The sequence below is a fragment of the Sander vitreus genome, chromosome 11, assembly GCF_031162955.1.
Source record: "Sander vitreus isolate 19-12246 chromosome 11, sanVit1, whole genome shotgun sequence".
Classification (NCBI taxonomy): Eukaryota; Metazoa; Chordata; class Actinopteri; order Perciformes; family Percidae; genus Sander; species Sander vitreus.
Window position 1 is genome coordinate 11563831 of NC_135865.1, and position 25943 is coordinate 11589773.

Consider the following 25943-nt stretch of genomic DNA (forward strand, 5'->3'; position numbering starts at 1 on the left):
AGGGCATGACAGACACTGGCTTACCTGCATCTGTAATAGAGAAAAAGCGACAGGGACATGCATTGCAGAGGCCTTAGTGAGAGAAAGCTCGATAGTTGAGAAACACCTTTGAGCAGATACATCAGTGATAGTAACTTGAACCGGAAACTCATCACTATTCATCTTTGAGTTCTGGCTGAAGTGCTGACATCTATGTCTCTTAGAGAGAAAAAGGTAACTGTTGACAGTTTTCTACCTGCAAATTCCCAAGTGACTGAAGGGAGAACTGTGCTTGGCTGAATTAGGGAGAAAAGAACAAGCAAGGAAGACGACAGAAGAAGTGACCGAAGACAAGACACGGCTAGAAAAAGACACGGCAGAACAAGAGGAGGCCAAGAATACGAGACAAAGACAAAAGGCAAGACGAGATAAGACAAGACATAACAAGACACAAGAAAGGAAGGGAAGGGAAGAGATTTCAAGAGGACGACAAAAAGACATAGGACAAGGAAAGCACTGATGGGAGGCAAGACCAATTAAAGCAAGAGAGGGCAAAGCAAAGAACGGAAACCAGTTAAGGGATCACGTCAAACTTAAGTGTACCACTGGGACCATTCGAGAGAGGCCAGAGAAGAATGGCATGCCAGGCATTCAGCACCGACTCCTTCAACCCACTTTTAGGCGATTCACCCTTGCCAATCCTCATGCACCACGCCTCACCCGGTGACTGCCTGCCAGCCAGCTCCCATGCTCACAGCATGGTGTCTGCAGGTAAAGTGGGTCTTCTGTCCTGTAATGTTAAATATATATTTTTTTCTTTGTATAATTCTCCTCTTGTGTGCTTTACCTTTGCTTAATTTGTCAAAAATAAGGCTTTAAAGCAAAGTACCGTAAAAAGAAAATGGGAGTTCATAAGGGTTAAATGATATGGACCATGACCTACATAGTTTTGTCGTGATGTTAAATCCCAGCTGCAGGAAGTCAGACCTCTAACAACTACTTCAATCTTCCACTTCAGCCTCGTGAGGAAGAGAGGGTGTTGGCATTGTGTCGTTTCGTGCTATGACAAAGTGGTAGTGCTCGTGTTCATAGTGACTACACTATTGACTATATAGGAAGTCCCATGGGTGCTGCAGGTGAGTGATGTCTCGTGTAGGGCTATAAGTTTCTCCTATAGACCCCCCACACACACACACACACACACACACACACACACACACACACACACACACACACAGTTGTGTTTTTAGGGAATGGGGAGGATGAATCGGATTGAAAAATACATTTATTCAAAGCCAACTCAAATTATGTAAATGTTCTAATCAGCTGGTTTGGCCCAGCTGTCTCTCCTCAGTGGATAATTGCTTTGAGGATACGTTATCAGTATGGCAAACTCCCCAAGGTCTTTTTTACGATCGAGCATTGCGGAGAAAACTTACTGGGGGTTTAAGTGCCTGCTGATTGTTACAGCATAGAATAGATTTGATTAGATAAAGCAGAACATAAGTCATACAATACATTAATATAGCAACAGGTTAAACATATCCTGCAAATAGATTTCTCTGCTGAAACAGTACTGTGTACTTGTGGAATTTTGCTGGCCTATGTTTGTTTTCTGTCTTCCCAATGAGTCTATGAACGAAATGTGAAGTGGTCACCCAAATAATGGAATAACAGGAACAATTTGTATAAATTAAAGAAGTAGAATTGGCAATTAGTAGTGGTGTCAACAGTGGTAGGGCTGGGCAATATGGCAAAAAATGTGATCACGATATATTTTCCCATTTTGATCGTCATTTATCCTTTAGCCTGAAGAAACCAGAGGTTTCATTACACTTTAGAATAGTTTATTAGCATATAAAATAAATAATAAAAAACATGCCATTACAGTATTCAGCACAATGTTTTTGTTGATGACACATTACACATTCACATTATGAGATGTCCCACTGGTCACCAGAGCAGTAGCGCCCTCTACTGGCAAAAGAAAACTAAGAGTAGCCGTCTTTACAGTCATCTCACAATTAAAGGTGCTCTAAGCGATGTCACGTGTTTTGTAGGCTACAACATTTTTTGTCACATACAGCAAACATCTCCTCACTATCTGCTAGCTGCCTGTCCCCTGAACACACTGTAAACAAAACGCGGTCTCTGTAGACAGCCCAGGCTCCACAAATGGCAACAAAAACAGACTGCGCCAACCCGCACCACCGTACAACAAACCAGTGTTCCAGCCAATAACTGACAAGAAGGATTTGGGGGTGGGGGTTGGGGGGTTAGTGCACAGAATGGAGGGGGAGGGGACGGGATGAGGAGGAGGGAGGGGCAAGCTAGCCTCTGTTTTGTTTGACAATAATTCGAACGTTAATGTAATTTGACAAGGGGGGGGGCCTTATATAAGCTGAAGCTTCTGGCCCTACCCTTTGGTTACGACCAATAAATTCATTCATTCATTCAAAAAAACGTCAACAAGAAGTGACATCACCCAACATCGCTTAGAGCACCTTTAAGTTTGCCTTTTTTGTGTATGCAAAATAAACAAGTGAAAACTGAATTGTCAGTTTTGGCTTCATTTCTTTTGATTTTATAAATAACCTAAAACTACTTAAAAGCAACATATTAAATGTAAATACAACTCCTGCCAAAAAAGCATCTCAAATGTTTGTTGAAGTAGCACAAAACCAAACTAAGTAAACAAGTGCATGTGTAATCAAGTGTCTTTCAATATGCAATAAGAAATAGCGCTGGTTATATTTTTGTTCTTTTTTGAATACCCTCGGTGTGGTCATTGGTACCTGTTTAGGTGTCCTGCTTGGCACCAACCACCGACATATTTTCGCAGACCGGCTTAATCTCATTGTCATTTTTGTGAAATCCGAACCATTTCCACACAACTGACGTTGTGTAACCCTTTTTATTAACAATGTCTTCAGGGAGAAAAAACTATTTAACGGGGGAACACACTTTGACTTTGAACACCAGCAACTCAGACAAATGCCCACATTTGGAAGTGGGCGTGCCCGACATCCAAGCAGAAATGGTAGAACAGACTCTGTCAGTTGTTTTATCAGGTAAATATGTCCAAAGCTTATCATCGTTATCAACGGGAATTTTATCGCAATCCAGTTTCAAGATCATTTTATCGCCCAGCCCTAAACAGTGGCACAGTCTTTTTATTTTAAGACCTCATAAGCCTTTGTTAGATCATCAAACATAACACAGAAAACACAGCAACAGTCTCTACATAAATGTGTTGGTGGTACTGTACCAACTTAAGAGTGCATCCCAGCACATTAGTGCTTAAAGTGAATATTAAGCTGCATAAAAAAGATGAATACATGAATAATTATGAAATTAGCAGAGGGCATGGCCAGAGCAATATTCAACTATATTTAAATACACTTAGCAGAGAAGAGCATCCACAAAAGCAAAGGTTTTAAAGATGAATCTGTGGTTTTAGAAGCATTTTGTTTGGCTTGCTATTACACTTCATATGTTCATTTCAAACCACTTTTTTAAGAAGGTTTTGTAAGATATCTGTCACGTTTGACTGGATTTACAGAGCAGTTTAAAGCTGTACCAGCATCCAAATCGACGGTAGCTGTTATTTCTCTCCAGTGTAAATGTGTTCAACTCAGACTGTACTCACATCTCTCTCTCTGTTCCACCTGCACTAGCAGACAGAACAGAGTAACGTGGTGATATTGGCCTGAAATATTAGCAGTCATTATCATCTTTCTCTCTCTTTCTGCGTGATGTGATGGAACTTTCTTCATGAGCAAACTAAGCTAGCCAAAATGATTTACATTGTATTTTTGAACAGATAAGTAAAAGATTATCTTTAATGGGCTTTCATTGGAAGGTTTTTGTATGTATAACCTACATGTCCATGGTGTTAATGTTCAGAGACACTTCCACCTTTAAGAACCCACTTCCACACTCAAATCCAATGTAAATATATTATTGCATCTTATGCCAACACATAGCAGCTGTTTCAATTTCAAAATGTAATATAATCGCTTTCAAAAACCCCATATTAGTCAAATTAGTCTTAGCTAGTCTGAACTGTATTTAAAGCTGACCTGTACTCAGATCAGATCCGAGTAAACGCACTAATCTTTTGTTCTCCGGTCAGATTGTAACCACATTTGTCTCCATCAGTATCATCTGGACTGTCCCTGGGTCAGCCCACCAAGCGCTCCCATATGCATCTGTCCACATCCTCCTTCGGCAACGCCCCATCCGGCCTACATTACCCAGTCACCCCCTGTCACTACAGCAACCAGCAGGCCACCTACGGCATGATGGCAGGTGAGTGGTGGTGATGGTATTTGTGACAACTATTGCAATAGTCAGTCAAAAGACAATTAATCATTGAAAATTCTGATAGTCAAATAAGTCTTTATTAGTTTATTTATCAAGCAAATGGTGCTATAATGGTGCGGTAATGATGAGGGTGGATGGGTGATGTCTTTATTGATAAGAACTATGCTGACAACGATTATGATTTCGATGAGAATGATGATTATTGTGCAGACAAAAATAAAGGATTCTCTCGCTCTCTCTCTCTCTCTCTCTGTAGCTCAAGAGATGCTATCTGCCAGTATTTCTCAGACTCGTATCCTGCAGACATGTGGTGTCCCTCACCCCAACATGGTAGGCAGTGCAAACCCATTGCAAGGTAACAATCACACGCACGCATGCACACACACACACTCTCATTCCCACTCCTGCCCTGCAGTTAAATACAGTACATTGAGCACTTTGTCAATCCTAGAGATTGGCATGGGGTACTTTCCATAAAATCATCTCTCAATGCAAATCAAACCAGCTATTAGGCTAACTGAAATAAAACTATGCCAATCTCTAGGTATGGTGAATGGTATGTGATGATGTGGGGCTATTTTAATTCCAAAGGCCAAGGGAACTTTATCAGGATGCATAGTATCCTGTATCCATGAAATAACTGGCCTTTAAAAATAAAGATCTGCCTGCCTCTATGGGAATTTAACATAGGGGTGTACTCACTTATGCCCCCTGTATTTTAAGGAATAACATTTATTTATTTACGATACATTATTCATTCACAAACAAAATTGGTGTCCTTAAAGGTTGGATTTTTCCTCATTTTTTTAATTAAGGCATTAAGATCAATTTCCAAAAGAAGATTTTTTTATTCCTCTTTTTAGTCAACTTTAGCATGGGTGTCCTAATTTTTTCACATGACTGTATATTGATATTATAGGCTTTCTAATATTTCATATTAAAGGTAACATGCCAGACCAATTATTGATACTGCCAACCTAACTAGGTTGTACTGAATGGTTAAGTCCCTGAAAACATAGGTTCTCAATTCGCTTCTTACTATGAGCGATGTGGTCCTAAATTTCACTTTTAACATTTTCTGGCAAAGTTAAAACAGTTTGGGATATTTGGAAGTGAGATTTCTGTGTTTCTGTTTTTGTCTTGGCTGTTCTGGGTATGTCACATACCTCTAAGCACCAATCAGGAATGGAAATGTGATGTGATGCTCATGTTGCCAGGCTGCTGTCAATCAAATCTGATCAAATCACAACAAACAGGGACAAAGGATGCATGCACTAACTTTGATTGTTGCTTATTTATTTTAAAGAATTGCAGGGGCTTTAACTCAGACCTTCACATTTTGCACCAAATCATAATTTCTCAGGACAAATATAATATAACAGCAATGCACCAGTTTGGATTTTGCCTTTCAAAAGACATAAATATGCAAGTAAAATTATGATAACAGCATTGTCCCTTCTTCTCTGAAATCACTTTAAAGTAGTAATTATTACTGTACACATACTAGAAAGACATAAATATCCTTCCAACATCTGGAGTAGATAAAATCAGATGAATGTCTTGGTTAAAGAAAATCTATAGTACAATTGTGTTTGATATAACCAAGTGGGTGATAATATTGACCAAAAAGAATATGAGGTAAAATGTAATCCTGCTGGCACAGAACAATTAACATTTCCAGAGGAAATTAGATTGCTGCTTGTCTTTTAACAGACAAGATTTATAGGATTTTAACCACTGGAGTATAGACCCGGTGACATCGATCCACTCCTGTAAAGGGTCCAATAAAATTATATGGTCCACAGTGGTCAACAACAGCACTCAGCAGAAGGATATTTGACAGGAAAGGGCAGAAACAGAGTTAATAGCATTACACAAAACTCTGTAATTATGGGAACTGGATGAGACAAGGTCACAGAAGAAACTGACCCTTTAATTTGTCATTTTTAAAGCTGCACTAATCTATTTCTTCATAACGGCTCAAATGACTAAGTGTAATGTGAAAGGTGTCACTTTATGAACCCACAGGGAGCTATCAACTCTGGAGTTCCCCTCAGCTAGATGGAGCTTTTTAGCGTCCTTTATCTCATCCACCTTGTTTTCAGCAGGCAACTGTTAAACCCACTGTACGCTTCCTGTCCAGCACAAAATAGCACACACATTTCCTAGCTAAAGAGCCAGTCAGATATTTTCATCAGTTGTTGGTGAAGACCAAAACAGAGCTAAAACTAAAGTTTAATATGGACTTACATTCATCACCAAAACACGAACCCAAACAAATGCTCCCTATCTGCTGGACGTGTAACTGGGCAACTGTTTGCTAAGACTTCTTTATAGGCTGATAGAAAAAGGTCAATGCTGTGTTTTCAGCTTGTTCGGTGGGCAAAAACATGTATTAATGACAACACTATGGAGTTAGTGTGCTTGCCAGTTGGTTTGCTTCCTAACTTTGCTCAGCATGAAGCTGCTGGTGCTGCCACACTCTTAGGATGGTGCACATGTATAGCTGCTGGAGGGTTCAGGGCAAAGGCTTATGAGGTGCTGTTACAAGCCCACTGAGCCCACATGTGTTTTTATGGGGCTTGCTGTCCAGTCTGACATCTGACAATTAAGCTCTATGGAAAAGGCTTTAAGAACTATATAGGCAACTGTCTCTAGATATTACCTCCGAGAGATTATAAAAGTGTGAGTCCAACCTCTCCCTGAAAGAGAAAATCACTGATGGATACAGTTTTAGTGAAAAATCTGCCACGTTGCTCTCCAGCTGGTGTATAGAGCCGAACAATTTAGCAGGTCAATGACACTCCACTTTTGGAAACATAAACATTTTGTAAATGGGGTTTGGGGGCTGTTAGTGCATTTAATATTTCCTGCCAGTGTATTCCTCTAGAGAGACTCCAAAATGACTCAAACACTGCTGTTGGTTTAGCAGTCCGAGTTTCAGATGAAGCTTTTATGGCAACGTTGTTATCTCAACAAAATACAAAATATTACAAACTGTATGGCACTATACAAACTCAATAATAGGTCAGCTACAATACAACAACACAAACTACAGCCTTCATAAAGTTCAAAACTGAACATTATAGTTCAGCCAGGTGTACATGATAAACTGACAGCATATGGTCACCATATGAGCGTCCCATGTCATGCCATCCCGTCTCATGCCATCCCGCCTGGTGCCGTCCCCGAGCTTCTACTTTTCAAAATAAAAGCTTGCGTCTTGAATAAAATACTTTAAAATACTTAAAAAAATATCTCTCTTACTTTTCAAAGTAAAAGCTTCCCCGAGCTTCTACTTTTCAAAGTAAAAGCTTGCGTCGACTATCATGCTAATGAATGAAATACTTTAAAATATATTAGGTGTTTTTTAACTAAACAGTAAGATAAATGCAGACTATCATGCTAATGAATACAATACTTGATATATTTGTTTTTTTTTAACTAAACAGTAACGGCAATCATACAAATGAATAAAATACTTAAAAATATAGGTCTGTCTATAAAATAAATGCAGATTATAGGCAAACAAAAAAATTCATTCTATGGCTGCAACCTGGAGCCTCCCGTCTCATGCCCTCTCGCCTTGCTGATAAGCAATTGTATTTGCAGCAATGTCCCAGTGAAGTGTGAAAACAATAAAGACTATACAAATAAAAAGTAGTATTGGAAAGAGTGTAACATGTTTATTTTTGTATTCTTGTGTGTGCAGATCCTTGTTATCCATCCTCAGGAAATCCGGTCAGTGTCTGTTTTGGTCATACGATTTTCATTTCATTAACAGATATTAAAAAAAAAATAAAAAAAAGAATGGCTATTTGATTTTCGTTTTAAAATACAAAATTTAAAATTGAAATACAAGGCATTTTTTCCTTTTCCTTGTCAAAAGGGAATGTGAACATTTTAAACATGCTTCGATTTTCATTTCCTATTTGATATAACAAAAAATTAAATCACTAGAAAACAGAAATTAAAAAATGCATTTTTCTTTCATATTCTGCAAAGAAAAGAAAATATGAATAAAACACGAGCGCGGCAGATTAGCTAGAGTGGGTAACGCCAGCTCTGCAGACGGACCAGAGTCAGTCAGCACCGGGGAGCGAACATAGAGCGAACCGGGGACCCAGGTCATAGGGCTGGTGGCTAGCTGCTAGCTAGCTGCAGCGAACATTATAACATTAGACCCAGCACCGGAGATCTGATCCCCATGATCTGATCCCGAACCGCCGGTGACTTTCTACCAGATCAGCAAGCTTAACGACAACAACAGAAAGTTTGCTGGGATCAGACTTTGGCGCTGTACGGTAACGTTAATGTAACAGTAACGTTACAACCGTGAACTGAAAGTCTATTTCCTCAGCTGGCTTGACTCTCTTCGGGCGAAGCTGTCTGCTGCGGGTAGAGACAGAGAGTCAGAGGAAGGCAGGGAGAGAGGGGAATAAAGAAATGTATCGAATTGAATGACCAAAACATACACTGACCAAAACATACACTGACCAAAACATACACTGACCCTCCTTGATTGCAAACGTGGTCACGAACTTAACCGTGACTCCATCTGGAAAATAATTCGCGATTTCGTATTTTGGCCCGCTGAACTTCCCGTTGGACACGCCTCGGCATGAGACGGGATGGCATGAGACGGGATGGCACGCTCCAGGCTGCAGCCATACGACAGGGTTAGCGCTGCACTACAATCCCCCTGACACAAGAGGGGAGTGTTGCCTCATTGTGGGTACAGTTTCAGCAACTTGGGATAGTTCAGATTGGATTGAAGCCAAACATTTCAAGTTTTTCTTGATTGCTTTGACCTGCTTAAAGAAACTGGGATCCACTCAGTTTTCATCATCACTGTCTCAGCAGAGCAGAAGACACCTCTTGCAAATGTGTTAACCCTTTCTCATTGGATTGACACATTTTCCCCCACCCTTTTGCAGAACAGTTAACACGGATGTCATTCAAGCAGTCCAAACGCCATTACTTTAGCTATGGTAACCAAACAGAAACCATCTGTTCCGAACTATTAGAAACTACCTACATCAGTATGAAATCACTGAAGCACCTGTTTGACACGCCTTCACACAAATCTTCAATTAGCAATCAGTCTGCAGGCCTTAAAGGTGCAGCGTCTGTGTTGCTCTTTGCCAACATGGATGGAAGAGGTCTAAGACAGAAGAGACTGAGTATCAATAGTGGCTATTTCTTATACTCTACAGTAATAGATGTTTATACTTTACTGTAATAGATTTTATTTTTATTTTCTTAATTTCTTATACTAAATAGATTTATTTTGGTTTACATGTATTTTGTGTAATATTTACAGTATTTCAGTTTTCAGCCACAGTTTCAAAATAAGGATCAATGGAATCAATAAAATTTGCATCAAAGCATTTCTGATTCTGGATCCAATTCTTTGCAAGAAAGCAAATATGACAACAAATGTCCCTGGCATGAAAGCTACGTACAGTAATAGGCTACAATGACAAGCAATGGTGCACTGATTCACACTGAGTGCTGTATTTAGTATTTTGGTGTCCACTGTGTAATGGTTGATTGGAAGAGCTCATACACTTGTTTGCAAGTTGTGTTGTTTGAAGGCAACATTTTCTTTTGTTGCATATTTTACATGTTTTGGCACGGTTAGAGCCTTTTGCAAACAATATGTGTCATTTTGACCATGAGTGCCACTGTTTCGGCCTGTGTGTTAACTGTTTTGAAAAATGTGGAGTTTGAGTTGACTGCTGTGTCAAAGCAATCAAGAAAAACTGTAATCACAATTGCCTATGATTGTATTGCCTATTGTCTGTTCCTACAGTAGTAAAATTAATCAATGCAGTTGATGCACTGAGAAGCATCATATTCCAAATTACAATTAGTCATCCACCCATCTGTTACTCTGGCAGTAATCTGCCATTAATACTAACAACAGGAAGAAACCAGAAATTGGCAGCCACAAGCTCCACTGCAGCTAACCAATAAATATTAACAACCACTTGTAGAAATAATGCAGCCTAATCTTGAATGTTAATATTAGGGTTATAGTGCCGTGTTAAATGTATGACAAACCTGTTTGAAAAGGTTGTGCAATGTGTTTTTTTATTCGTTTTTCTACTGAATAGAGACCTTTTAAAACAAAGAAGTGAACTCAGAGTTGTGTGGCACTGAACACTAAAGCCAGAGATAATACCTGCAAAAAAATGTGAATGGGTAAATATTAATGTTAAATTACAGGTAAAAGAGTAGAATACCTGGAATATATTATGTTAAGGGACAGGGAAAATAATTCAAATATTTTGATTACTGAATGAAGTCTTTATCAGTGAATGGAGCTGCCTCAGGTGTGTGCTATGTTGTCTACATTAGGTTTTTGTAAGTGGTTTTCTCATTTAAAAAAATATGGGGAAAAAGATCTCAATAGGCATACCCCTTAGTTTCAGGACAGGGTTGAAATTGTCACATTTATTGAAAAAAATATATTTTGCCTATTATTGTAAAATTCTGACAATACAAAAAATATTAGCTTTTTTGTGCTGTGGAAATAAATGCTGTCAGGATACAGGTGGGAATAGGAGCCATGCTGCTTTCGGCATCCCTCTGACAGTCTGAGGGTCTACCTCTCCCTCTCTCTCTAGGGTCTCTTACTTCTTGCTTGTACAAGTTTCCAGACCATGGTCTAAGTAGTGGTTCGTGTGCACTAAGTCATGGTTTCTCCTCACTGCCCCCGGCCCTACTCTCCACTGATGAGGCCCCTGGGGGCCCGAGTATTGGAGAGATGAAAACTGACGGCCAGAGGAAGAGCATGCGGGACCCAGAAGATGTCCCTGCCATGGACTCCCCGCAGATACGAGAGCTGGAGATGTTTGCCAATGACTTCAAAATACGGAGGATCAAACTTGGTGAGTATTATCACTAACATGATGTTGATGAAAATGACCCCACTATCCACTAACTGCACCAATTAGAGACATTACCACAAATGTTTCTGTTGTGTGTTTGTGCTCGCCTTGCTGCTTCTCTGCTCGTGGTTATTCTATGAAGTATTTCTGTTTCATTGTGACCTCTAGGCTACACACAGACTAATGTAGGCGAGGCTCTTGCTGCAGTGCACGGCTCAGAGTTCAGCCAGACCACAATCTGCCGCTTTGAAAATCTACAGTTGAGCTTTAAGAACGCCTGCAAACTCAAGGCCATCCTGGCTAAATGGCTTGATGAAGCTGAGCTGGCTGGTGGTGAGTCACCGTTCGTATAATCTTTACTGTGATGTCTACTCTATGAGCTAAAATGTGTATCAAAGTTGTAAGTGCGCTTTTGAGTCAGTGTGATAGGATGTGCTGGTAAGAAAATGATATGCATTGTATTATAGACATGACACCTTGCATGATTATGAAGATCTAACACTGGCTTGTACATTGTCTAGGACAGTGGTTCCCAACCTTTAGCCTTTAAAAAAATAACCAATAACCAATATCTACATGATGCATACACCTGTGAGCTGTGAGCAGAGTGATTTTCTCTTCTCTGTAACAACAGTAACAGCATATTTGTTTTCCTTCCTGCAGCATTGTACAATGATAAAACAGGAATGAATGAGCGGAAGAGGAAAAGGAGAACAACTATCAGGTATTAACTATGAGGAGCAAAGATGCAATACATACAATGATGTTTTAGTGTCGTATAATTCATCTTCTCCTCTCCTTTCCCTTATTCCCCACTGCAGCTTGGGAGCTAAGGAGGCTCTGGAGCACAGCTTTGTGGAAAAGAGTAAGCCATCCTCCCAGGAAATAGCCCGGATAGCTAAAGGCCTCCATTTGGAGAAGGAGGTGGTCAGAGTCTGGTTCTGCAACAGACGCCAAAGAGAGAAACGGGTCAAAACCAGCCTCAACCTCAGCTCCTGTTTGAGTAAACTCAGCCCACACTGCATCGTACAGATGAGTAAAACACAAAGACCAATGACATAGTTGAAGATTCATCTAGTGTCGCTCACCTCGAGTCTGATGGAGCCTCCTTCGTGACCACAGCCAGTGAAAATGGGTTATTTCAAAATCAGGGAACACCCAATAATAAAAACTGCCCTCACACTGCATTAAGCAGCTGCTGACGCACTTGAAACTATTTCATTGCTATAACAATGACATGATAATTTATATCCTGTGAAGGTCAGCCTGACAAAAAAACAACTGAGAACACTCCAACTCTAAGAAAACATGCGTCATTGTCAGTTTGTAACTTGACTCCAAAGTGACAAATGTTTTGATCTAAGGGCACATCCCTTATTGCAATGTGCTGCCATTTTCTTAATGCCATTTTCCCAGAAATATGTCTTTACAGTATTTTAATCTCCACGTCCCAGAAAAATCCACTATACAAAAAAGTATGTGAATGCCAAATAGCAGCTCAGTAAGCCAGTTTTTTTGTTGTTGTTGTTGAAGTTGATACTGTGAAGATAAAAGGCTTTCATTAACCACGTATGATCTGCTGGTTTGACGCTGCAGCGACCATGATCTGACATTTAGATCTTCACTGTGCCTTGTTTGCTATATGCATGCTGAAAGTATATTAGTTACACAAACCAAATATAATCTATCAGCACCAGAGTGCAGGTGAGCACTCGTTTAGATCAGCCCTGTGCCTTTCTAAAAACAGATGTTGGCTCCACTTTCATTCCTTTTTTTTAAGAGAGAAGGGAAACTTGTCGATGAAATGTTTTACATTTGTCTGCATTTAACTGCAGGACTTTTTGTGTTGTAGTTGTTTGTGTATTTGTGATTAGAGCTGATGCTCTCTCATTAATTAACTGTCTTATGAAAAATGTTTGTTTTATTTAAATGAATATAGCCATGCTCAAAAAAAGTAATATATTTAAAGTTTCACAACATCCTATTTATTTATATATTATTATTATTATTATTATTATTATGTTGATCTACTTTGCTCAGTGCAACCTTTGATTCATGGTTTGAATTCAGGGATATGTGAAACTTCCTGACATTTTTGTCAGGAAATGGATCTGAGGTCTGCTGTTTCCCTGTTGTAAGAACGATTTAATCTTTCATATTTGTTGATGTTATGCTTTTGCTGTCGCTGCCTTGACAAAGTGTCATACAAAGAAGAACATCAGCCAGTCACGACTCTGACCTGGTTGGGATGATTGATGTGAAACGTCTTATTAAAGTGAAGAAACAAGTAAACACAACTTCCCTGTCAGACCTTTATGTTCAGACATCAGATACCATTAATTGGTGCGTGGAAGCGATGGAAAGTAGACTGCCACGTTTTTAATAGTGCAGAAAATGATATGCTATAAGAATGTATTGTAGATATGAAATGCCTTCATTCCATTTGATTGAAAATATCCAGTAAATATGCCAAATACATAGCTGGTTATTACAAAAAACTATACTTGTACTGAGCTATTGTCTTTCCATTCCCAGGCAATGAAAGGTAAATCAGTTTAATTAATTTCTGACAAAGGAGAACTGTGTTTTCCCACCGTGCCACACGTACCATCTCTCATTCTTACAAATCTTACAAGTCATCTTATGACCCTATGAATACATACATTAGGAGAGAGAGTCAGGTTATATGTACAGCATGAACTGTACAATTCACAGGTGTGTCACTTGGGATTCATAAATAAAGCTGGGAGACATCTTAATTCAGGAACAAGCAGTTTCCACCATGATTCATGTACAGCTGTCTCCCTGGAGTGCTGTCAGGGGAAATAAACGCAGCAGGGTCATTGGCTGCCAACACATTTCTGAGGTGCTACGGTGGAAAGTTACAGGGACGATATGACGAATGGGATGAAACTACAAAGAAACTTCTTAGTGCTGGTCTCACAGATGCTATAAGGCTACTGCTCTTAAAGATACAGCTCTTAAATTTACAATGGACTCTTGGTACTTTACTTTTTATGTATTAAGAGAACCTTGTAGCAATATAACTTTTATTTTTCAATCTGCATCAGTTAATTACTCACTTACATACTTAGTACAAATCACACACACACTTTACATCACAGCTAATGCTTTTGCAGTGGCCATGCTGGTGTTTCCTATTTATTTGATTGCATCTATTTACATACTCTGTATGATATGAAAATGTATTAGGATGCTTTGCAGATTGATGCTCGTTGTGATGGAACTGGATCAAGTTGCAAGAACTTGGCAGAACTGTTACAATAAATTGGAGCCAATAACATGGCTGGCATGGTGATGAAAATACATCTGTATAACAAAAAAGAAAAAAAGAAATGGAATTTGAAAATGGTCTGTAGCGATATAGCCTAAATCATTTGTAGTTAATCCTGTAAAGAGAAAAACATAACAGAGGTTCATCAACATGTACCTGAAGAAATTTTATTCATTACAAAAGCCATAAACCCTTTACAGAGTCACTTTACAATGACCAAACAAATAAAGAGTATATATACGCCTTTTAAAAAGTGTGGAAATGTGTTTGTTTCCACTAACTATAGACTGTTAAAAAGGTAGAGGAAAGAATGATTTACAAAAAGCCAATGAATTGTGTATCGCACGTCAGACGCATGCAAGAATGAAAACATTTTCAATTTCTTTTGGCAATGGGAATCAATGTGGGAACAAAAGGTCAGAGGGAGAAAAACAAAGACTTAATATATCCCTGTCACTCATTTATGACTGTATAGAAGAGCCAGCTTCAGCTCTGAAGAGAAACATCTCTTTGATCACAGTGTAATTTTAGCAAACACTTCCATCATTTTGTTGCTGTAGTGTGTGTGTGTGTGTGTGTGTGTGTGTGTGTGTATTTTTGTGAGCGAGGCAGCTTAAAACAACATATGACAGTAACTGCACAGCAGCTGAAAGAGAGGAGGGACTGCAGGACCAGTGCCATCCTACAATCACTGTAAACCCCATGTCCAATTTAAGATACACAATCAGATCAACCGAGAATCGTAAAAAGAACTGATTACTCAGTAGCATCAAACAATCGATTCAAATCTCTTCAATACGCCAGTCTTACGTTAGTCCTAGTTTGTGTTTGATTACGTTTTCTCACACAAACTGTACAGCATCACATCTTCCGAGGTGCAAATTAAATGATCAATCCATCTCACCATCTCATGCATTATGATGAAGTAAAGGCCTCACCCTAGTCACTTATACATTTCACATGCATATGTTTGTCTGAGTTACATCACCTCCAGTAACTATGGTAGCGTACCTAAGGATTTTAAAAACATGATAATTCATTAGCTAGTTGACCACTGTTGCCATTTGTGTGTAGACTGATCAGTTGTTGAGGCTTTTTCTCCCTTTCACTTGCATGGTAAAGTGTCCCATTTCGGACACAACAGCATATTTGACCCACATCACAATGAAGAACATCCACATGGAGTAGAGGATAGTTTGCCTCAGAGGAAGTGAATCGCGTAAATGGTGTGAGTAGGAAGTATCGATTTCCATCTGGTTACCCACAACCCCTAAACTCTTTTTAATTACCATGTTTTTCCTCATTAAAACTTGCTGGAGAAAGATCTTCAGCCACGTAAAAGCTGATCTACCAAAACATCAGACGGGTAAAAGCCAGTCCCATGGTCTCATATACTGTAGCCCTTATGAAGACAGAGATGGGTGGGGAACAACAGCGTACGTGGTTAAGAGCTCTTAAGGTCAAACATCTATTATTGGTCCACCTTCAGGCTGTGGCCACTCCAGTTTCATAATAAATATTATTTTCGCATAAATAGATCAGACGTTCTGCCCCTAATGATCTGTAAGGCAACCTGCCGAAAAAAAGTGTATGTGCGCGTTAATATACATGTCTGCCTGCATGCCTTTGAATGTCTTAATGTGTGTGTGTGTGTGTGTGTGTGTGTGTGTGTGTGTGTGTGTGCGCGCACCAGTTGTTACACCTGTAGCATTTCAACACTAACAAAAACCAATGTGTCTAAAAGAGTCCGTATCAATTCGTATTAATGTTGCACATGGTTTATAATGTGAACATTAATACAGAGAAGACAATTAGTCCACTCCCAGAGCTCGGAGCTGTCTCTCGATCTCGTCGTCGGAGATGGTGGCCTGTTTGGATGAGGCGGCGCTGGGGAGGCTCTTTCCTGCAGCTGGAGCTCTCACCATCTGGAAAAACACATGGGCAGAAAAATCCCATTAGCAGGCAAACTCAATTCAAATTTAAGACACACAAAAATCACAAAGCCTGGTACTTGTAAGATGATGCTGCTGTGGATAGCAGCCAACTGCTGCTTTCCAAGGAAGTGCACAATATGAGCTCATTCAGGGAATTCTCTGTCTTTTATTGTGATTGAGCAGGAAATAATTACCCCTCCTAAATTCAAAAACAGGTTTTGCAGGTTTTTATGCATCTTGCCTGTTTGTTCTCTCCAGCTGTGGGCTTGTTTATGGAACAATTTGTGGGTTTTTAACATTGTATTATGAGAGGTAATAACTCATGAAGCCCCCAGGGGGAGCCAGACATGCAGCAGGTGGCCAGCCTGGCAGCTCCACAGACTACAGTACATAAGAGATAGAAGAGCTGAAGGCTAGCCCCACCATGTGGCAACTGGAATACAGTTTAACAGTCGAGTAAAAGCCATGTGGAACGCTTAATGTTCAGTTCATGTTGCTGGGGGATGATTCACAGGAGTAAAATGTGCTTTTACATTTTCTCATTTCAATCCTGAATAGTGGTAACACTTAGATTAAAAAATATATATATTTAAAAAGCCAATGCCCATAGGCAAAGTGTTTTACAAACAGAAGGTAGTATAAATAATACTAATAATAATAATAATTTATACTTTATTAATCCTGCAAGGGAAATTACAATGTTTTCAATCTGTTGTTGTTGTTGTTGTTGTTATTATTATTATTATACACATTACACACAGGCCTGAAATACACACACATGCTCAGTACCTATACATACAGAGATGTCAGAGTGAGTAAAGTTAAGGTATGTAGGATATATAAGGTCAGTGGTAGTTTCTCTATCTCTCTCTCTTTTGAATTTCTCACCTTTCCTGAGATCTCAATGCCGATCTCATCCAGAACCTGGTTGACAATGTCCTGCGATTCCTCTTCATCGTCAGATCCATCAAAGATCTCATCCAAAGTGTCATTGACTGGACAGACAGTGAGACAGGGAGGGAGGAGATAAAGACAGACGGGTCAATTCAGTCTAACACATTGATTTCCAGTCACAGTTTGGACTTTAGAGTGAGATAGCTAAAAATCAAAGTAGTAAATGTATGCATGTGTGGATGATGGCGTGTTGAAAACAATCATACATTTCTCTTTCCCTCGTCAAAGCGCGGATTGCAACACCCATCACTCCGTACACCGGTCACATATATCCTAACAATCTGGTGTAGGCAAGCCTATAAATACCAGAGCTCTTTGTGTGTGCATGTGGGTTTTATAAGTTCTTACTCATGTCCTCGGTCATGCCCATCTTCATGTTCTCCTTCTGGAAGTCCTGCATTGTCTTCAGTGTCTTCTGTGGATCCATTTTTTTATTCACTGCTTGCATTGTCTGTACACACGATTAAAATAAAAGATTTGAGAATTCATCCTGAGGTTTTAAGCAGAATTGTGTAAGAGCTGCTCTTGAGAAAAGAAACAAAATGGCAGTGAAGGGATGTAGCAAATAAGCAAAAATGTGGTCGTCATTTAGAGAACCTAAGGTAAATCACCGTTCATATTACAGACAAGGCAGTTTCCCAAGGAGCAAATTCAAGATGATTTATGCACCTATTATAAATCAGCATGTGCCTCAAGGAAATATTAGTTTGGTTGAAATAGGGCTTTAGAAGACTCCCTCTGAATTCGTTATCAAGTCAGGATAATAGAAGTACTAAAAAAACACTGATTCTAAATTATGCATCTCCTTCCTTCCTGTGAAAGATCAGCACAAACGTGGCTTACTTTTCCGGCTGAGCCTGACACAACACATTAGATATATCCCTGTCTCCACTTCACTGGCGTTGACATACCGCTTCAAACCATGCTAACCCATAGCTGTGTGAGAGGAAAGGGCTGCACTATTCATTGAGTAATTTGAATGGACGCTGCAACTTTTTCCCCAAGGAAATTCTGTGTATTAACAAACTTTGTGTACGTCTGACATAAAACAATTAACACATTCTTTCTTTTTGAAACGGCCACACACCCACCTCATCACACTCCATTAATCTGAGGCCTAATTATATTTGACCTGTGTATGTTTGCAAAGTCTGACTCTGTATAGTACGTCGCTCCTGGCCAATTACCACCTTTCACACTTCATTAGCAACGACGCCAGCAGACTTGGCTTTGAACATGAACACATCCCACATTAATGCTTTAATTACAACACTAAAATATTGATATGACTAAACACTGAAACTAGTTAACATGCAAAACAGAAACGCACCTAACTTCTCGAAAACAGTCATTTGAATGTAATGGGTATCAAGTGTCTGAAAGGCCATTTCAATATTTTAAAACCTGCCCTCAGACCAGTTGACCTGACGGACAGGGTCCAGGATCTTACCTTGGCTGTTGCAGACATGGCGCCGGCCATCTTCATTTGGGAGTTCATGACTTTTGTCTGCGTAGACATGGAGGTAACCTTAGAGCTGACGGCGTATGTGCGGTTCTTCTGCTTCCTCAGCTGGACCAACTGCTTGGCCAGAATCTTACATGCCTCCTTGTTGCCACTCTTAGCCATTTTCTTGATTTCAGCCTCCTGAAGGGGGCAGACGAGAATAGTGTGTCAATTTCAGTATGCTAATTTTTTGCAAATTAGTGCAAGTACACTGTACACAAAAAATTAAGGACAATTGTAAGAATGGAGTCCATGTTCCATATTACAGAATGGTACTGTATGACAGAAAAAGTCAATTCTAATTTAAGTATATTGTAAATATCTGGAACAAATCCATTGGCGTTACTGAGAGCCCTAGTGTCTCCTGGTTTAATGGGTAAGTAATGCATCTGCCTAACAGTGACAATACGTATTGAATTTAGAGATAATGTTCCTGTGTAAAAGCATATAAATTAAGAAAAATAGAGAGTTTAAGGCTGCCCATATTGCAGATTAGCCGTAGCGAAGCCGCTACCATACACAACAGATGCGTTTCTCTTCAAAGTAATGTTTTGTAAACTTTATAGTGTCAGTGAGCAGCACCAATATTCCATCTGTTTCAGCAATACGACATGCTGAACCATGTCCAAAGCCACATTACGATCTTAAGAGATTCAGGACGGAATAATCAGCAGCCTTGTCAACTGCAACTCACCCAAAAGTTCTGAACGAGCAATCCACACCGATGCCAGTTTTGAAGGAACATTTTAGGACTATTATTCGCTGCAAAGTGCTAAAATGATTTCCTTTTACTGTATAATACGCACACCCAACCTTGTGCATGCATACGCACACTACGCATTGATAAACAAACTGAAATATATCTGCAATGCTCCCGAGAGACCAATGTGTTTGCAAATATAGACACAGTAAATAAAGTAATCTGGACCAGTTGTTCATACTGGCAGCAAATACATTCTTTTAGCCTTGGTAAACATCAGAATAATACAGTGATGGCCACAGGGATCCTGTGTGAGGGCATGAGTGTTTGTGAGCCTCCCAAGAGACATGAGTGGAGCTGCAGGTTACAGTAGGCTAGCCAGGCCTCTCAGCACTGATACAGTACAACAGCAGCAGCACGTGTTGTTTATTTCTTGACACACACACACACAAACTTTTGTGAGCAGAAAAAAAATACAATTAATGTCATGTAGAAAAAAAAAGGCTCACAGTGACAATAATAATGTCAACTGCACTATCATCTGAAAAACTATGAATGCTTTAACGGGGAAAAGATACAAATGAGAGCAGTGGGACTTCTTCTGATGTGAAGCTTCTAATGTCTTATTTAGTGCCCTGTCAGAAAGCGAGGGAGGGGGTGAAGGGGTGATCTGATGGATGGAAAGTGCTCTCATAGAAGAATGCAGCACACAGATGTGAGGCTGTTAGACTTTGCCTGATAGAAACTGGGAATCTTTAAGTTTAAACAAGAGACAAAGATTGTTCAGCAGTGGTGGAATGTAACTATGTACATTTACTCAAGTACTGTAGTTACGTACAAATTCGAGGTACTTGTACTTTACTTTAGTCTTTTCTTTTCATGCCACTTTCTACTTCGCTACATTTCAGAGGCAAATACTGTACTTTTTACTCCACCACATTAATCTGACAGCTTTAGTTACTAGTTAGTTTACAAAGTAAGGTTTTTGCACACAAAACATGTAGTTTATAAAATGTTTTATTATAAAAATGAAACTACCCAACAAGATATAGGCCTACAAGTCCAGCTGAAATGATTAGCCGATTAAACACTTAGTTGACTGACAGAACGGTTTCGATCGTTTCCAGTTTCTAAAATGTGAGGATTTTTCTGCATTGAGTACTTTTTCTTGTAATACTTTAAGTACATTTTCCTGATGATACTTACATATTTTTACTTAAGTAACATTTTCAATGCAGGACTTTGACTTGTTGTAACAGAGTACAGAGTATTTTTACAGTGTGGTTTTAGTACTTTTACTTAAGTAATAGGTCTGAATACTTCTTCCATCACTGTTCTGAACAACAGAATGTGTTGCTAACAGCAGCTTCAATCCAACTATCATGGAATTTTTACATATGTTTTTTATGTATTTTTGTTTCAGGAAGCCCAATTTAATCCAACTTGATGTGTTTTTTTTTGCATGCAGGGTCTAGAATTTACCTAAAATGTGTTAGTTCTATAAAACTACATGGGAAATGAACAACTTGACTTAAAATATACTTTTAAGTGCTTACACTCACATTTGTAGCATGCACTGTGGGGGGAGGGGGGTCAAAGAACAGTGATGATTGTGCAAACCTGTTAATATAGGTCATTTCCATTTTTTTAGCAAAAGTATCTTTTATTCAAAATGTAAAAAAAAAAAAAAAAAAAAAAAACTAGACTAATTAGCAGAAAGCATTAATGAGAAATAAAAATCTGGTCCCCCCAGGGAGGTAATTATGTCCTGTATGATATTTACTTAATACAACACAGGGGAGAGGACACAGCCGGCTTCTTTCATCTCTCAGAGAGGGGAAATGTTATGTGTGTCTGTTAATATAGCTTTAGAGAGAGAGAGAAACTTGCCTAAAGCAAAGCCACCACACACCAGCTCATTCCAATCTATTCATTTAGACCCATTAGCCAATCAGGCTCAATTCCAGATAGCTATGTGTTGGGAGAGCAGTGGGGTCTTAATAAAGCATTGATGCAATATGTAGAAATCTATGGAAAATGCCTTGCGTAGGGATACTTTTGGTCCCCAGATTTTTGTGTGCGTGTGTGTGCGTGTGCGTGTGTGTGTTCCCACCATTTGTTTCTCTTGCTTCTCCAGCGCTGCTCTGTCCCTGGTGATCTGCCTCTGAGTGCCACGCAGATCCTTAGACTGTTCCTTGATTATGTCTTTGGGGGGGGAGAGAGAGAGAGAGAGAGAGAGAGAGAGAGAGAGAGAGAGAGAAAGTTCTTACTTTGTAAAAGCTACAATTTTTAAACATTTTGAACACCCTTTTTCAGATACCAAAATGCAAATACATTATCCCGGAATTCATGTGATTACACACATTACTTTTATGCTTATCAAATATGTATGATTTCCCATCAGTTGTATTTCAATAGGAAAGTCAAGCTAAAACACTTGGCTACTCAAAAGTCTGCCCTGTGGTGACCATCCCAAAAAAAAAATATATAATAATAATAATAATAATAATAATAATAACAACAATAATAATAGAGCTATGTGTAGTGGTGGTAAGATCACCCCAGTCTCGAAATCTGCCATCACTCACTCATGACCGACATCATCAGAAGCTGAACAGAAAATCGTTGTTCATCTTCTATTTAGTTTAGGACCGCCCTCTATCATTTCATCATTTTTATTCTCAGTGCAGTATGGGTGAAAAAACAAGAACTGAAAAGTCTGTTAAGATGCTTATCTTTTTAATATGGACTTCACTGTGTTTTTGTGCAATGCAGTTAGAAAGGGCAGGGTCTGGGTAAGCTGCACCGAAAGGAAATCTAAAGCATCTATTTAGTGGCTTAATGGTAAGCATGTTTGAGTATGCGCCCAGACGCACGCGAATACCTTCGGGGTAACAAGCAGCACGTTGAGAATGCATACTGACACTGCCAAGTTCGGAATTGCTTGGACAGCTCACACCAATATTGAGTCAGCTCTGAACCACCCGCACAAAGTGGCATCATGTGAGATAATGTATGACACTGAAGTCATACATTCATCCATGCTGAGTGAGGAACAACCCCAGGAAACAGTGTCACATACACACCTTCAGGAGGAAAACAAATTGAGCTGCAGTTGTGACGCTTTCAGTTAACACGTTATTGTAGACTTGGCACTCACTACAGAAAACATATACAGTTTACAAACTACAGCTTTATAACCTAAACCAGATTCAGTCTAAATTCTGTGGTGTTTTTGAATGCTGAAATATACAGCTCAATACACATACAATATATTTTTAGACATTTTAAATCCACGATGAACCTTCCAAGCATTAAATAAAGTAAAGATTCAGGATAAATAAACTCCCAAAATAAAGAGAAACTTTAGAAAGAGCAAAAAAGGGAAGAATCCCTCTTCTAGGACAAATAGATGTCAATAGATGAGCACAGAATTACAAAAACAATAAAAAAGGTTCTCTGGGAAGACATTGGGAGTTTAGACATATTAGTTAAAAAAAATAATAAAGAACTGAACAATACATTTCTAAACAATTGATTTAGCGCCATATTCATAAGTTGCTTTATGACATAAAAAGAAAATGTGAACCACTGGCGAAAAATGCTCATTCTTTCTAAAAAAAAAAAAAAAGTTCAGCAATCATGAACTTGGTCAAGACACGTCAGTGCATTGGACCACTTGTGGAAATGGCGCATGTATACGTATAAGGTGACGTGCCGCCAACGTCTCAAAGTGGGAGGGATATCGTCCTACAAATATGTGTGATCTAAACCCCCCCCCCCCCCACCTCCATTTGCCAAATATCCAGAAACCACTACAGCCACCCTACCCAGGGCAACAACGAAAAAACTCTGGACAGAGAGCAAGAGATGAGAGAAATTCAAGAATATGAGATGAAGACTGCGAAATGTCACAGCTGGGAAGCCCCGACAACAGACTGGCGTGGAGTAGAGGTAACACGGCACAGTAAGTACAGTATAAAGACGGTCGGTATGGGTGAAACTGGAATGACAATGATGGGAGGAGTAGGTAGGCGGTGCTGTGAAAAGATTTGCCTTAACCAACAGAGCCTATTTTTAAACATGCAGGTAATATTCTTTGATATTTTTATGGAATTCTCCACACAAGTATGTTTGGGATACAGAGGAGTTGAACTTTAATCTGCTTTCCATTTGGAAGTCCAGGCCTTGGAGTCAATATAATCAGTATTTGAAATAGAATAATTGATTCATTAAATTTGATAAAAGAGAGGCTGGTTTTTCATTTTGACCTTGTAAGGCTAATTACCTAGCCTGGAGACAAATCCTGAAATATTCAGATTGAAAGGCTTTTGACAATTTTTACATCACTGTATATTACAGTTTAAAATGACCACATCCGACTATAAAGACGGCATCATTATAATATCCTATTTAAACAGCCTTTCCTTGACATTAGATTTACTGTATCTCGCTGTTTGTGATACAATTGTGTAGCTATTTTATCACAGCACAGCAAGGCAGTTACTTAGAGTCTGTGTCACAAATGGACAGTAATGTAGGCTATGTTAGCTTCTCGAGACAAACAATGTGAGAGATGGAACTGAGGTGGAGTAGCCCTAGCATTATTTTGAAAAAATAAATACCAATGATAGAATATAACTATATAAGGTTGAAACAAATGTTATATCTGCTAATATCTATTTGACATTACATATTCAACGTTTTGACACACATTTTATGATAATTGGGGTTTTATGTTTACGGTTTCGACTTGGAAACTAATTACTTAACCCTAACCTTAGCTGTGTAACGTTAGCAATACAGACACCTCCTTCCTATATGGACCAAACGTTAACAGATAGCTAACGATTAGCTAGATCAATAAGTTGAAACTAACCTAAACGAACTAGTAACACCACGTATTGTTTTCCCAGTTACACTGTGACATGAACCTAGTCATGTAGCTATGTTACAAATAGCATGTTAATAAACCTAAACTACATTAAGTTTTGCGGCGCTTCAACGCTGGTTTCAGACTTTAGTCAGCAGTGTGACTGGTGACTCAACTAGCTAGACCTAGAACAGGTTATACAAGTTAGCGTTACCTGGGGATAGCTAATATAAGATGGGAACAACACAGCAGTCTGTACAGCCGGGCTACAAACAAGTTAGCTAGCTTTTCACACAGAGCAAACTTACCATCCACAGTCTTCTTCTTGAAAAGAGAAGCCATGTCGCTGCTTTGTATCACCTTAAATATCAAAGGCAAATCCTGTACTGTTATACTGTGATCCCTATCGTTAATACCGCCGTTTGGCCGTCACACCAAGGCGGTGGGTCAGTTCAGAAGCTTCGGTTTCCTGGTTGACTTTCTGTTGTCGGAGTTCCTCCTCCCTCATCTGACTGACTCAACTGCTCCACACATGACGTCACGGCAGGACTCTTATGCTGCCTTCAATTGTACCTCGTAAAATGCCCCATCATGATCAGAAAAGTGTGTCTCACTCGTCAAAACGATGCCAATTAATACAACAACAAAAAATGTCAACTCGGTGGTGTCACCCGTGTATGTTCATTTGGATTGTAAATCCTATGAATGTCTGGACTACAGAAGAATGTCACCCGAATGCCAACGTATTTGATTGGACCCAGAGATCTATGTATCCACGTACAGGGGTGGAACAGGAAAAGGTAGACAATGGTAGTCCTACTGTCATAGAAGAGTGACCGCTGTCTAAATGACAAAAAAAAAGTTTAATAAAATAAAAGTTAATAAAATTAGTCTATGCGTCCTGTTTATTCATGTCCATTAAACAAAGAGTAAGCAATATTCCATGCGGTAACTGAAGGCAGCATAAAGGCAAGGAACTGACAATAAAACTGACAATTAAAAATACTTTTCAACGAAAGCATATAGTATGGCAGCGCATTGCATTCACAATAATAAATAGACACCGTATCTCATAATTATGAGTTCCTATCTCATAATTACAAGAAAAGATTTCGTAATTATCAGAAAAGATCTCGTAATTAAGAGATCCGTATTATGAGATAAGTTATGAATCGTCAGAAGACAGTGGGCAAAGCAGATCGCTTTGAATCTGCTTTTATTCCCTTCTCGGTATAAGACACTGGTAAATATTAATGTTGCTTAATGTGGCTGACATTAATATTAGTATGTCAACACTGTGCAGGCATCTGAAGTCGATGGAAAGCCCAGTCTGACCTGCTAGACATCCCTCTCTTCTTGCAGGAACACTTCCATAATAAGAAAATATTTGCAGATTAAAAACAATTGATAACTACATCTAACTGGCGGCACATTATGTTACAGTAAAAAGCCCTAATAAGTAGGGTTGGGTATCGTTTCGGA

The 25943-nt window shown here is 39.2% G+C and overlaps 2 protein-coding genes across 2 annotated transcripts; one reads left to right on the forward strand and one right to left on the reverse strand.

The window, feature by feature from the left end:
- Positions 1 to 614: 614 nt before the first annotated feature.
- On the forward strand, positions 615 to 12263 carry pou1f1 (POU class 1 homeobox 1). The gene is made up of 7 exons (XM_078262804.1): positions 615 to 750; positions 4141 to 4290; positions 4562 to 4660; positions 10938 to 11201; positions 11370 to 11534; positions 11865 to 11925; positions 12023 to 12263. The coding sequence occupies exons 1-7, from the start codon at positions 615 to 617 to the stop codon at positions 12261 to 12263; spliced, it is 1116 nt and encodes a 371-aa protein (XP_078118930.1).
- A 2386-nt stretch (positions 12264 to 14649) lies between these two features.
- On the reverse strand, positions 14650 to 24970 carry chmp2ba (charged multivesicular body protein 2Ba). Its single transcript, XM_078261621.1, has 6 exons — positions 24770 to 24970; positions 21702 to 21793; positions 18835 to 19029; positions 17733 to 17835; positions 17319 to 17425; positions 14650 to 16421 (listed from the first exon to the last, which is right to left on the reverse strand). Exons 1-6 carry the CDS (start codon positions 24801 to 24803, stop codon positions 16308 to 16310), a joined length of 645 nt encoding a protein of 214 aa, XP_078117747.1. The 5' UTR covers positions 24804 to 24970; the 3' UTR covers positions 14650 to 16307.
- Positions 24971 to 25943: the final 973 nt, after the last annotated feature.